General features: G+C 33.3%; 1 protein-coding gene across 3 annotated transcripts in view; it reads left to right on the top strand.

Annotated features, from left to right (window-relative positions):
• Positions 1-12,873, top strand: part of SCAPER (S-phase cyclin A associated protein in the ER) — a 196,622-nt gene that overhangs the window by 113,408 nt on the left and 70,341 nt on the right. For 2 of the 3 annotated variants that reach the window (XM_054699974.1, XM_054699971.1), the window contains 2 exons: positions 8,712-8,974; positions 11,461-11,694. In XM_054699974.1, the coding sequence (XP_054555949.1) occupies positions 8,712-8,974; positions 11,461-11,694 (497 nt within the window). The remainder of the gene's footprint in view (positions 1-8,711; positions 8,975-11,460; positions 11,695-12,873) is intronic. The other variant, XM_054699972.1, reaches the window with a different exon arrangement.

The raw sequence follows: 12,873 nt of genomic DNA, 5'->3' as shown, positions 1-12,873 counted from the left end.
TTATTTGGTTCCCCTACATTCCTCCTATAAGTGAAACCATCCGATATTTTTCTTATTCCTTCTGGGTTATTTCACTGAGCATAATCCCTTCCAGCTCTATCCATGCTGTTGCAAATGGCATGAATTTATCTTTTTTTGATTGCTAAATAGTATTCCGTTGAGTATATATACCACATCTTCTTGATCCAGTCATCTATTTTTGAGCATTTGGGTTGTTTCCCTATCTTACCTATTGTAAATAGTGCTGCAGTAAACATGGGATTACAGGTAATTTTTTGAATTAATATATTTGTGTCCTTTGGGTAGATTCCAAGGAGTGAAATTGCTGGGTCATATGGAAGCTCCATTTTTGGTAGCTTGTGGAATCTCTACACAGCTTTCCATAGTGGTTGGACCAGTTTACACTCCCACCAGCAGTGTAGCAGAGTTCCTTTTTCTCCACATCCATACCAACATTTGTTGTTTCCTGTGTTTTTTTTTTTTTTTTTTTAATATATATGTGCCATTCTCGCTGGTGTAAGGTGGTATCTCATTGTGGTTTTCATTTGCATTTTCCTAATTACAAGTGATGTTGAACATTTTTTCATATATCTCTTGGCCATTTGCATTTTCTCTTTGGATACGTGTCTTTTTAGCTCTTCTGCCCATTTTCTCAACTGGATTGTTTACTTTGTTTTTGTTGAGTTGTGTGAGCTCTTTGTAGATCTTTGTTATCAGTACCTTATCATTAGTATTGTGTGCAAAAATTTTTTCCCATTCAGTAGGGTGCCAAAGAGGGGATGTTAGTTTCTAAGTAAAATAATTCAGACAGAAAAACAAATATTGTATGATCTTATTTACGTGTGGAATCTAAAAAATCCACACTCATCAAAACAGAGAAGATAGATGATTGCCAGTGGTGGAGGGGGGTGGTGAAGGTGGTTAATAGGTATAAACATTGAGTTATAAATAATGAGGATGTAATATACAGCATGGTGCTTATTGTTAACAATACTATCAATATATTGTATCTTATATAATAATTTAAGAGTTAGATCTTAAAAGTCCTTACTACAAAAAAATAAATGGTGAGTGATAGTATTAACTAAGCTTGTTATAGCAATAATTTCTCTATCAAAAATTATGTTGTACACCTTAAACTAATAGTGTTAGATGCCAATTATATCTCAATAAAACTTAAAGAAGAAATCTCATACCTTTATTTAGCATTCCTCTAACTCCAAATTCATTCTCTATTAGCAGTAGTAGTCTAATCTTAGCCATTCTGTTAAGTATATAGTGTCATCTCAATTGTGATTTTAATTTTCATTTCTCTAGTGACTAATAAAGTTGAATACCTTTTATGCATTTATTTTCCCTTTGTATATACTCTTTAGTATGTTTGTTCATGTCTTCTGCTCATTTTCTACTTAGAATTTTTTTTTTTTGTATTATTGCTACTGAGTTATGAGAGGTCATTATATGTACTCAACATTGGTTCTTTGCTGAATTTTTCCTGCCAGAGTGTTGTTTCTTCCCATTATCTCCAAAAGTCTTTTTGCAGAGCAAAATTTTCAATTTGGTGAGGTCCATGAGGTCTTTTCTTTATGGAGTATGATTTTGGTGTCAAAGAACTCAGTGACTAGCTATTGATTCAGATGATTTTTCTCTGAGTTTTAGAGATGGAGATTCACTTTTTTGCTTATGGACATTCAATTGTTTTACCACCTTTTGTTGGAAATTCTGTTTTGAAATTTTGTTAAAAATCAGTTGACTATATTTGTGTAGGTCTCTTTGTGGGTGGGTTTGTGCTTCATCTTTTTTTTCCGTGTCTATTGCACATACTACATGTTCTCGATTACTTTACCCTTGTGGTAAGCATCAGCATCATGTAGAAAGATTACTTCCACCTTCTCTTTTTAGAAATTGTTTTTAGGGCCTCCCCTGGTGGCGCGGCAGTTGAGCCCCGGACTGCGAAGCAGGCCGCAGCCTCTGCAGCGCCCGTTCGATCCCCGGCTGCCAGCGAGGGTCCCACATGGCGCGCAGACCTCTCCTGCCACCTGCTGCTCCCCTCAACAGTGTAGTTGGTCAGTCTGCCTGTTCTGTTCCCTGCTCTGGCTCTGGTGAATCCTCTGACCCTCCCGTGCTTCTAACTGTACCCAATGCTTATATAAATAAATAAATAAATCTTAAAAAAAAAAAAAAAGAAATTGTTTTTAGCTGTTTTAGGTCCTGTTGTCTTTCTATGTAAATTTTAGAATAAGCTTCCCTAGGTCTAAAAAATGTTGCTGAGATTTTGATAGAAATAACATTACAGTTCATCAGCTTATGAAGAATTTACATCTTTATTTTGCTGAATCTTTCCATATATGAATATAATGTACCTTTAATTGATATATTAGACCATTAGTTTGTATGATGGATTTTCATAGTTAGGGCCTAAGTCTGACATTTGATTTACTTTTTCGCTGTTTGTCTTTCCATTGTTTCTGTTTTGTTGCCTTCTTGTGGGTAATGAACATTTTTTTCTAATTCCACTTTGATTTATTTTATAGCGTTTTGGAGTGTGTTGGCTTGTGTAGTTTTTGTAGTTGTTGTCTGAGGTATTACATTAACATACGCAAGTTATTTCCTACTGTTTTTGGTATTACAACACCGAGTGAAATATAGAAACCTTGTAATTGGTTCTTTTATTGTCTTCACTGCTAAAATTTTCTTAATTATAATGAGTACATCAGAGAGTGTTGTAATATTTTTTTCTCTGTCAAGTATAGTTAAAAAAACTCATGAAGGGCCTCCCCCAGTGGCGCAGCGGTTGAGCGCTGGGCTGCGAAACTGCCCGCAGCTTTTGCAGCGCTGGTTCGATCCCCAGCCACCTGTGCGGGGCCCACATGGCGCGCAGACCTCTCCTGCCACTTGCTGCTCCCTCAGCAGTGTACTTGGTCAGTCTGCCTGTTCTGCTCCCTGCTCTGGCTCTGGTGAATTCTCTCACCTTCCCGTGCTTCTGACTGTACCCAGTGCTTGTATGTATAAATAATAATAAATAAATAAATAAATCTTTAAAAAAAAAAAAAACAACTCATGAAAATTGGAATAATTTCTTATATCCAACTTATTTGTAGCATCCCATTGTTCTTTTCTTTTTGACCTTTTAAATGTTCTTATGTTAATACATTCATTTTCCTTTGGGACTTTGTTTAGTCATTCTTTAAGGGCAAGTTTGCTAGAGATACATTGTCTTAGTTTTCCCTTCATCTGAGAATGCCTTTATTTACAATTCATTCGTAAAGTATAATTTCCTGTATATGGAATTTGTGATTGATTTTTTTCAGTCCTGAAAAATGTGCTACTCCTCGTCACCTCAGATACTTCAGATGAGAAATCTGCTGTCATTTGAATTGATGTTTCTCTATTGATAATGTATTTTTTCTGTATGGCTGCTTTCAGAATTTCTCTGTTTCCACTTTTCAGTGTTTTTTTTATGATGTGTTTTAGCACATACATCTTTGTATTTGTGTTTTAGCACAAATATCTTTTGTATTTATTGCTTGTTTCTTGAGTTTCATGTCTTTTGGTAAATTTGGGGTGTTTTCAGCTGTTCTTTCAGATACTTATTCAGTCTTATACCCTCTCTCCTTTTCTGGGACTCTGATACAGTTTCCTGTTAATTGAGCCTTGTGACACCTATCCGGCAACATCGGGGCATCACTTTGACCATCAGAATAGATGCTGCTACTAGGCACTAATGACACAAAGGAGGGGCAAAGTGAAGGGAAAACTGACTCAAATTGTCTTGTTGTTTTAGGGTGGGTGGAATCTTAGTTCTCTGCTTGGCCTCAATGACATCAAATGTGGTGTGTAAATACTCTCACATTTAGTAGGATGTCTCTTTCACATACAGAAGCATTTTGTTTGATACAGTTTCAGTTGTTTATTTTCTCCTTTATTTTCCTTGCTGCTGGAGATGAATGTGCAAAGATGTTCCAGAAGTTTATGCTATGGAATGTTCTGCCTGTGTTTTAGCCTATGTATTTTATAGTTTCAGGTTTTACATCCAGGTCTACATCCATTTTGAGTTGACTTTTGTGTATGGCATGAGATAATGGTCTAGTTTCATTCTTTTGCATGTGGCTGTCAGATTCTCTTAGCATTGAAGCTTTTCTTGTTCCACTTTCCTTTGTTATATATTAGTTTTCCATAAATGTGTGATTTTATTTCTGGGCTGACAATTCTATTGGTTTGTATATTTTTGTTCTAGTACCATGTTGTTTTAATTATTATGGTTTTTAAGTATAGTTGAAGTCCAGAAGTACAATACCTTCATTTTTCAGGAGAGCTTTAGCTATTTTGGCATTTTCTGTGGTTCCATATGAATTTCAATAACCTTGGTTCTATTCCTTTGAAAATGCCACTGAAATTTTTCTGTCTTTTTAATAATCTCTTCCTTTCCATGCTGTGTTGAAGGAGCTTGGTTCAACAAAGAGACATCATTTCTTTGTTCTAGATCTTGGGGGAAATAATGCACTGGTTGTAAATTATTTACTATGTATTAGTTGTAGGGCTTTTTTTGTAGAGACTTTCCATTCAGTTGAGTTAGTTCCTTCAATTATTAAAGTTTAACAAGAGTTTTTTTAATGAATTGATTGTGGATTTTGTGAAATACTTTTTTTGTAGCAATTGATAGGGCTTTATGACTTTTCTGATTTAGCCTATTGACAGAGGTAGATTTTAGTGATTGATTTTTGAATGTTGAACCATGTTTGCATACTTGAAATTAATTCTGCTTGTTGATGGTTTATTCATTTTATGCGTTGCTGCATATGATGCACTGATACCTTGTTGAAGATTTTTGCATCTGAATTTATGGGAAGTACTGGTATGTAGTTTCTATGTGTGGTCTTTGTGTATTTCTGTACTAGGTTAATAATTGCTGTATAACTTGGAAGTATTCCTTCCTCTTCTGTTTTCTTAAATAGTTTGTGTAAAATGGTGTTAATCCTTTAAAAAAATTAAAAATAGTGTTTTTAAAAATGTAAGACTATTCATCTTGATTGAGCTTCATTCATACCTGTGTATTTTAAAAGTTTTTTGATAATTCATCTTTGACCCATAAATTATTTAGAAATGTGTTTAATTTTTAAGTGTTTTGAAATTTTCATGTTTTCTTTCTGTTACTCATTTCTTATCTGATTCCATTATTCACAGAGATAATATGGAATATAGTATCATTTTGACAATATTGATTCTCCCTGTCCATGAGCAGGGAATAACTTTACAATTCTTTGTATCTTCTTCTATTTCTTTTAACAATGTTTTATAGTTTTTCTTGTATAGGTCCTTTACCTCCCTTGTTAGGTGTGTGTCCAGGATATTTTTTTTTTTTTTTTTTTTCTGAAATTATAAATGGGATAGTTTTCTTAAGAAGGCAACTGATTTTTATGTGCTGACTTTGTATCCTGCCACATTTCTGAGCTTGTTTATTGTTTCAGTTAGGTTTTTCATAGAATTTTGGGGGTTGTCTGTATATTACCATATCATCTACAAATAATTATAGCTTTACTTCTTTTCCAATTTAAATTCCTTTCAGTGCATTCTCTTGCTTAATTGCCCTAGCTAGGACTTCTAAATACTGTGTGGAATAGTAGTAGTAAGAGTGTACATACTTGTCTGTTCCAGATCTTAGTGAGAAAGTTTTCAGTTTTACTCCATTGAGAATGATACTAGCTGTGGATTTGTCATATCTAGCTTTTATTATGTTAAGATAGTTTCCATTTATCCCATTTTTCTAGGGTTTTCATTATAAATGAATGCTGAATCTTAACCATATCCTTATCCTTTCTCAGCATCTGTTGATATGATTATGTGCTTTTTGTTTTGTTGATGTGGTGAATTACATTGACTTTTGTGTCCCTGGTGTAAATCCCACTTGGTAATGATGTATTATCTTTTTAATGCATCGTTGGATTCAGTTTGCTACAATTATATTGAGTATTTTTGCATCTGTGCTCATTAGATAGTTATGTAGTTTTCCTTTTTTGTGTTCTTTGTTTGGTTTTGATAGTTGTGTATTGTTGCCCTCTTAAAAATGTATTTGGAATAATTCTTTCTCTCTTTTTTGAGCTTGAGCATGATAGGTATTAGCATCTCTGAAGGTTTGGTACAACACATTTTTGAAGCCGTGCAGTCCTGGACTTTTGTTTTTTGGGAGAGATTTGAATACTCTTTCAATTTCCTTGCTTGTGATTGTTTTGTTTAGGTTTTCTATTTCTTCCATGTTCAGGCTTGGATGATTGTATTAATTCTATGAATCTGTCTATTTCATCTAGTTTGTTGAATTTGTTTTCATATAAATGTTTATAGTAATGTCTTATCATTCTCTGAATTTCTGCAGTGTTTGTTGTAATGTCTCTTAAATTTTTGATCCTATTTACTTGAGTTTTCTCCCAATTTTTCATAATGAACCTAGCTAGAGATTTGTCTATTTTGTTTATTTTTTTCAAAGAACCAGATTTTTATTTCATTGATCTTTTGCATTGTCTTTTGATTTCTATTCCATTTATTTCTTTTCTAATTTTTATTACTTCATTCTGCTGACTTCTGGATTTTTTTGTTGTTCTTTTTCCAGTTCCCTGAGATGAACAACAAGGTTGGTTGTTTGGGGTCTCTCTGGTTTTTTAATGTGGTCCTACATTGCTATTTACTTCCCTCTTATTACTGCTTCCCTCTTACTGCTGCATTTGCTGTGTCTCATCCATTTGGAAAGGTTGTGTCCTTATCATTTGTCCTGAGGTTTGGTTTATTTATTTATTTTTTAATCTCGCCTTGTTTTTCTCATTAACCCAGCACTCATTTAGTAGTGTATTGTTCAGTCTTCATGTATGAAAGTATTTTCTTGGTTTTCTTTTAGTAGTTGACTTGTAGTTCAGTACCTTTATGGCCATAGAATATACTTGGTATGTTTTCTGTCTTACAAACTTTTTTGATATAGTCTTGTGATGCAGTATGTGTCAGTCCAGGTCAAAGATTTATGTGCAATTGACAGAAATATTTATTTGGCTTTATTTGAGTCTAGTCAACTAGATCCAAATGTTATGTTCTTTCTTTCGAGCAATTACAACCTTATATATTTTGTTTCATTGGTGTCCATTGGTGAGAGTGGGCTGTTGAAGTGTTCAACCACCTATGTATTTTTTCCAGTGTCTGATTTTAGATTTGATAGTAGTGGTTTGATGTAATTTGGTGCCACATTGTTTGGTGAGTATATATTGATGTGTGTTACATTTTCTTTATGTGTTGTTCTCTTGATCATTATGTAGTGTTTATCCCTGTCTCTGTTACTTTTTTAAGCTAGAAATTTATTTTGTCTGAATTACAAGTATGGCTGTTTCCACCTTCCTTTTATCTCTGCTTCTTGTTACTTTTTAAAGCTAGAAGTCTGTTTTGTCCTAGTACAAGTATGACTGTTCCTGCCTTCCTTTGGGTGCCATTTGCGTGCAGAATTGTTTTCCATTCTTTTACTTTCAGTCTATGTTTATCCTTGTTACTTAGGTGTATTTAGGGACATTCTGGCAGTAGTCTAATGCAGCTAGATACTCTGTGTCTTTTTATTAGTGAGTTCAGTGTATTGACAGTTTTAGAGATTATTGACAGGTTTTGCTGATACCTATTTTGTGTATTTCTGGTGGTGCTTCTGAGTTGTAGGCTTTTGTAGTGTTGCTTGGAATATATTTGAAAACAATAAGGAAACTCAGAACTCACTGTTGTGCTGCTTTTCAAATTGTAAGGTATCACAGAAGTGTACCTACTTTTTCCTATTTCTCAAAATCTTCAGTGCTGATGTGTGTTTTGTTCAGGTATGGCTACTCCATCTTGACCAAAACTGGAATCTTTGTATTAAATTTGAAAGACTATAGCTAGCCTATAAAACTTAAATTGTGCTTATGTACAGATACACCTCAAGCTGTGACGTTTTCAGACGTTTTAGTGAGAGAGTCTTACTTAATTTAGGCCATTTTACTATGTGACTTTGGACACAGACCCTTGATTTCCTTGTATAAGTGTTGAAATATTGGATTAGATTCCCCAGGCCTCCTTCAACTAACATTCAGTAGACTTACAATCATTGAAGTGCCTTTTTGAAAGTTAAGGTTTGGTATAGTATTGTGATAGAGGAAGGAATTTAGGCTTTGAAGCTGGCCTATATTTGAATTCTGAAAGAGGGGGATTCATAACCAGTGGGGGCATGGACCCCAGAACCAATTTCACTGGACTTGCATCTTGGCTTTACCTTTACTAGGTGTGTGACCTTGGGAAAAAATTTAACCTCTCTGTTTCCTCTGATAAAATGGAGATGATAGTATTCATCTTATGGGTTTTCATGAAGATTATATGTTATTGTATGTAAAGCACTTAGAAAGTGCTGTCACATAGTATATACTATATAAATGTTTATTATTTCTATCTGACTGTGTAGCTTTGAGCCAATCTTAATCTGAACTTCAGTATTATCTTTTGAATAATAGGGATAATTATAACTACCCTATAGTTTAGTTGTAGGGATTAGTGATTATACACACATACCCTACACAAAACACACATTGCACAATAATTTGTGTTATGTTTATTAATTAGATTTAATGGGAATTAGGTTCTAAATGTTTCTATTTTCTAGTTATTTGGAAATTTTTATCATAAAAAAAATCTTGATTAATATTCTTCCCTGAATTGCATAGAACGGAAGGATGCTGAAGGATGGGAGACTGTTCAGAGAGGAAGGCCTGTTCGTTCACGATCAACAGTAATGATGCCAAAAGTTTCCTTAGCAAGAGATGCATTAAGGTCAAAGGATGACAGTGATAAAGAAAATGTACATCTTTTACCTGATGAAAGCACACAAAAAGATGAATTTGTTGGAGATGAACCTTCTAATACCATAGAATCTCGGCCCAAAGACTCATTACACTCTTGTGACCATCCTCTTGCTGAAAGAACCCAGGTAGTACAATCTGAAAATTCTTTAATGCCTTTTTATGCTGGAATGTCTCATTATTCTACATCATTTTAAACTTTTTATTGTGAAAAATTTCAGATCTACAGAAGAGTTGCAACAATAGAACAGTGAACTCTCCTGCACTCCTTACCTAGATACACATGTCTTATTTTTGCCTTTTCTTTCTCTATTTATGAGTCAAATACATATATTGTGTCCTATACATGGATAAGCATCACCATTCACCTTCAAATACTATAGCATGTATCTCATAAAATAAAGGAATTCTTACATAACTACACTGTAATGATAAATTTAGATAAATTTACATTAACTAATATATCTGATTTATCATCCATATTCAGAATTTTCCAATTGTCCCAATAATTTCTTCATAGAACTTTTAAACCTCTATTCCAAGATCCAATCTAGAGTCACATGTGGTTTGTTGTTTTGTTTATTTAATATTGCTCACCAGGAACAGTTATTCAGCATATCTTTGTCTTTCATATTAATATTTTGAAGACTATGTTTCAGGATTTTTTTGGTGGGATGTCCTTCAGTTTTTTGTTCATTATTCAATTTACCTTATGTATTTTTGATGGAATAAGTGTTTTGTCTTTAGTGTCACATGTGGTATCATGATTATCAACTCAATCAAATTTGTTACCTTTGATTACTTAACTGAACTGGTGTTCTTCATTTAGTTTATTTAAAATGGTGAAAATAAGGATCATTTTGTACTTGTTCTGCTTTTACTTGTTGCTATTCAGATATAATTTGCTAATATTTAATGCAATTCTTAAAGTTAATATCCTGTTACTTTTTTTAGTCTCTGAGATTTTCGTTACTTAGTTGATGAAGGAATACATTTTAAAGATATTTGTTCATGTAAAGATTCATGTTCAACTAGTATGATTTTATGTAAATGACTAATATATTTTTTGATTTGCTACATAGTTTAAGTAACTAAATCATAAAATAGTTGTAATATTTAATAGTGTAGAATAAAATCTGTTTTTAAAAATTCTCTAACTCTAGGATATTTATTTTTATTAGAAACTGTAACTCCACTTCCATGTTTTCCTTAGTAATGATGATGGCTCTTAATCCTACATTATGCCTCATGTTCCCTAATTCTTTAATGTATGTGTGTTTTATGCCTACATGAGATTGGAGGCTCCTTGTGAGCAATATCTTGTGTTGCCTTTTAATTTCCCATAATATGGAGCAGAGTCCTTGATATCAGTACATTTTGTTTTAGTGTAAACTTTAAAAAACTTTCTAATGTAGGAAAATCACTGAAAAATCATTTAACATCTGGTAGTTTTACAAAGTGTGTTTTAGCTGTATTAAATGAACAGTATTAAAGTTATGCTGTTTTATGTAATGAATAAACTTACATGTTTTGCAGGAGCAATGCATGCATAGAACTTTTTGAGAAATTAAACTATTGCTAAAATATTTCAGTATAAAAGTTCACTTGTTATGGTGGCCAAACTAATAATACTTGTTTTCTCCACTGTTACTCTAAAAATGGAATTAGTATATTTATATCTTTTCTCAACTCTACAGTTTAGCTTTGATATTGTTATATAAATGGTATTGATTTTTTAACAAACAGGGTTGACTATATTGTAAACTTCAGTAATGCTAATATAAATATTGCCAAGGAGATTATAAACCATGGTGACTGATGTATATATAATGTTGATGACAACATAAACAATGTGATACAATTTAAATAATGTTTTTGCTAAAATCAACACTTTGGGACACTTTAAGTTCTGAGTAATAATAGTATTTTTAAAGTAGTTTATACCATTTGGCCACGTTTAATATTTATATAAATAATCAAATTGGGGGTTTTATGGCTACTGCAGTGTTTATATAATATTTATTTAAGTAGTGATGTGAGTGACTTTTAAATTCACCAATATACATTTTATTTCTTGTACTTGGAGCTCATTATTTTGAGTATAGTTGAAAAATATCACACCTACCTTTCTGTAATCTGGTAGAAACTGAAATTAAAGGCCTGTTCCTAGTAACTACACCAGAAAATTTTGCAGAAATGGATAGGTATTTGGCCAGTGCCAATGTTGTATTTATTTTAGATTGTTTTCACATTTCTGTTGGTTTGTGTTAAATATTCCTAAAGGGAGGTGTGCAGGATGTTGAAACCTAAATACTATGAATTGCATGAGACTGCATGATCAGATAATCTGTACTTCTGTATGGTGTATTTCTCTTTTAGAGCTGAGGTTGGTGTTATGTCTTCAGTTGATACTTTTACATACTATGTTAAGATTATCTAAAGAGAAAGTTTCTTTTTTTAGTAAAGCACCCTTAAAATATATATTTTGATGAAAAATGCCTTCTTTTGATATAGACAGTCTTTGTAAAAGCCATGTTAAATACCTTTTGTAAATATAATCAACTTTCTAGAGTTTTTATTATCTTTCATTCATTCTTCAAATATATTTTGTTAGTTCACAGTGAGTACATTGGATGATATCAAGACCACTGGCAGTAGTTTCTTACAAGACAATTCTATGCGAACTTCGGAAATACCTGCTGTTCACATTGATTCAGAGTATGTTTCAGTTACTCAGCAAGTGGACACATCTTTGCAAATCACTGAGGATAAACTTTCAGCAGAGAAAGCACCGATAGAAAGTGAAATGGACCCTTCAGATATTTCAAATGTGAGTGCTGCTAACCTGGTAAGAACAACTTATCAGAATTCTGAGTAAATATACTAAAGAGATATAAACCTCGATAATAGTAAAAGCCCTTTTTTAAACAATGCATTTTATATATGTGATTCCGTAGTAATATTTTATTCTTAAGGTAGTTTTTTGATATAGCTAAGATTCTTGTTTTATGGAGGAAGAAAATAAGACTGTGATTTAAGTAACTTGTTCAAAATCATTGAGCTTGTATGCGATTTGATCAGATGTTCTTTAGGATTAAGAAACTAAACCAACAAAAATAAAGTTGTCGGGACCTGACTGGTGACGCAAGGGTTAAAGTCTCAGTGCTATCAAGCTATTGCCAGGATGACATGAGTTTGATCCCCGGCCAGGGAGCTAACCCACATGGCACAGCAGACCTCTCCTGTCTCACCCGCTGATCCCCTCAGCAGTGTATTTCAGTAGATCTCCCTGTTCTGCTCCCCATTGTATGTCTGGTGAATCCTCTCACTCCCCGTACCTCTGGCCTACACCCCTGTTCTTGTATGCATAAATAAGTAAAATAAATAAATAAATAAAGTTGTCTGTAACCTCTAGCACTCTGAGGTTGGGAGAAGGTGCCTTTGAAAATTATCTTTAGATAATTTTCTTTAGATAGCTACTACCATTTGCCTGGAGTTGATCTTTAGGATAAGATTCATTTACCATCCCTATTGCAGAATTTATGTGCATTGGTTTAGAATGTATTGGTTTATGGTTTGGGATGACTACTCATTTATGCTTATCTCTTCCTATTTCCTGCTTTATTATTAAAATATTTAACCTAAAGATAATCTAGAATAGGTCAGTCTAGTTTTGTTTAAAAGTAACTTTATGAATGTATAATCTGGTCTAATACCATCTGCTGATACCATCTTTCAGCATAACAAGGCATTAAGTTTTGAAAAAAATATGGATTATAGAGACCATTTACAAAATAAAATTTGAATAGTTTTTTTTTTTTTTGAAAACTTTTTATATGGATTTTTTTTTTTTTAAGATTTATTTATTTATTTATACAAGCACTGGGTACAGAAGTGCAGGAGGGTGAGAGAATTCACCAGAGCCAGAGCAGGGAACAGAACAGGCAGACTGACGAAATACACTGCTGAGGGGAGCAGCAGGCGGCAGTAGAGGTCTGCGTGCCATGTGGGACCCTCGCCTTTGGTC

The sequence above is a fragment of the Talpa occidentalis genome, unplaced genomic scaffold (genome assembly GCF_014898055.3).
Source record: "Talpa occidentalis isolate TD23 unplaced genomic scaffold, MPIMG_talOcc4v2.1 talOcc4.11, whole genome shotgun sequence".
In the NCBI taxonomy this organism is placed as follows: Eukaryota; Metazoa; Chordata; class Mammalia; order Eulipotyphla; family Talpidae; genus Talpa; species Talpa occidentalis.
The sequence above is the reverse complement of the archived record's forward strand: the minus strand, read 5'-3'. Positions and strand labels throughout refer to the sequence as shown.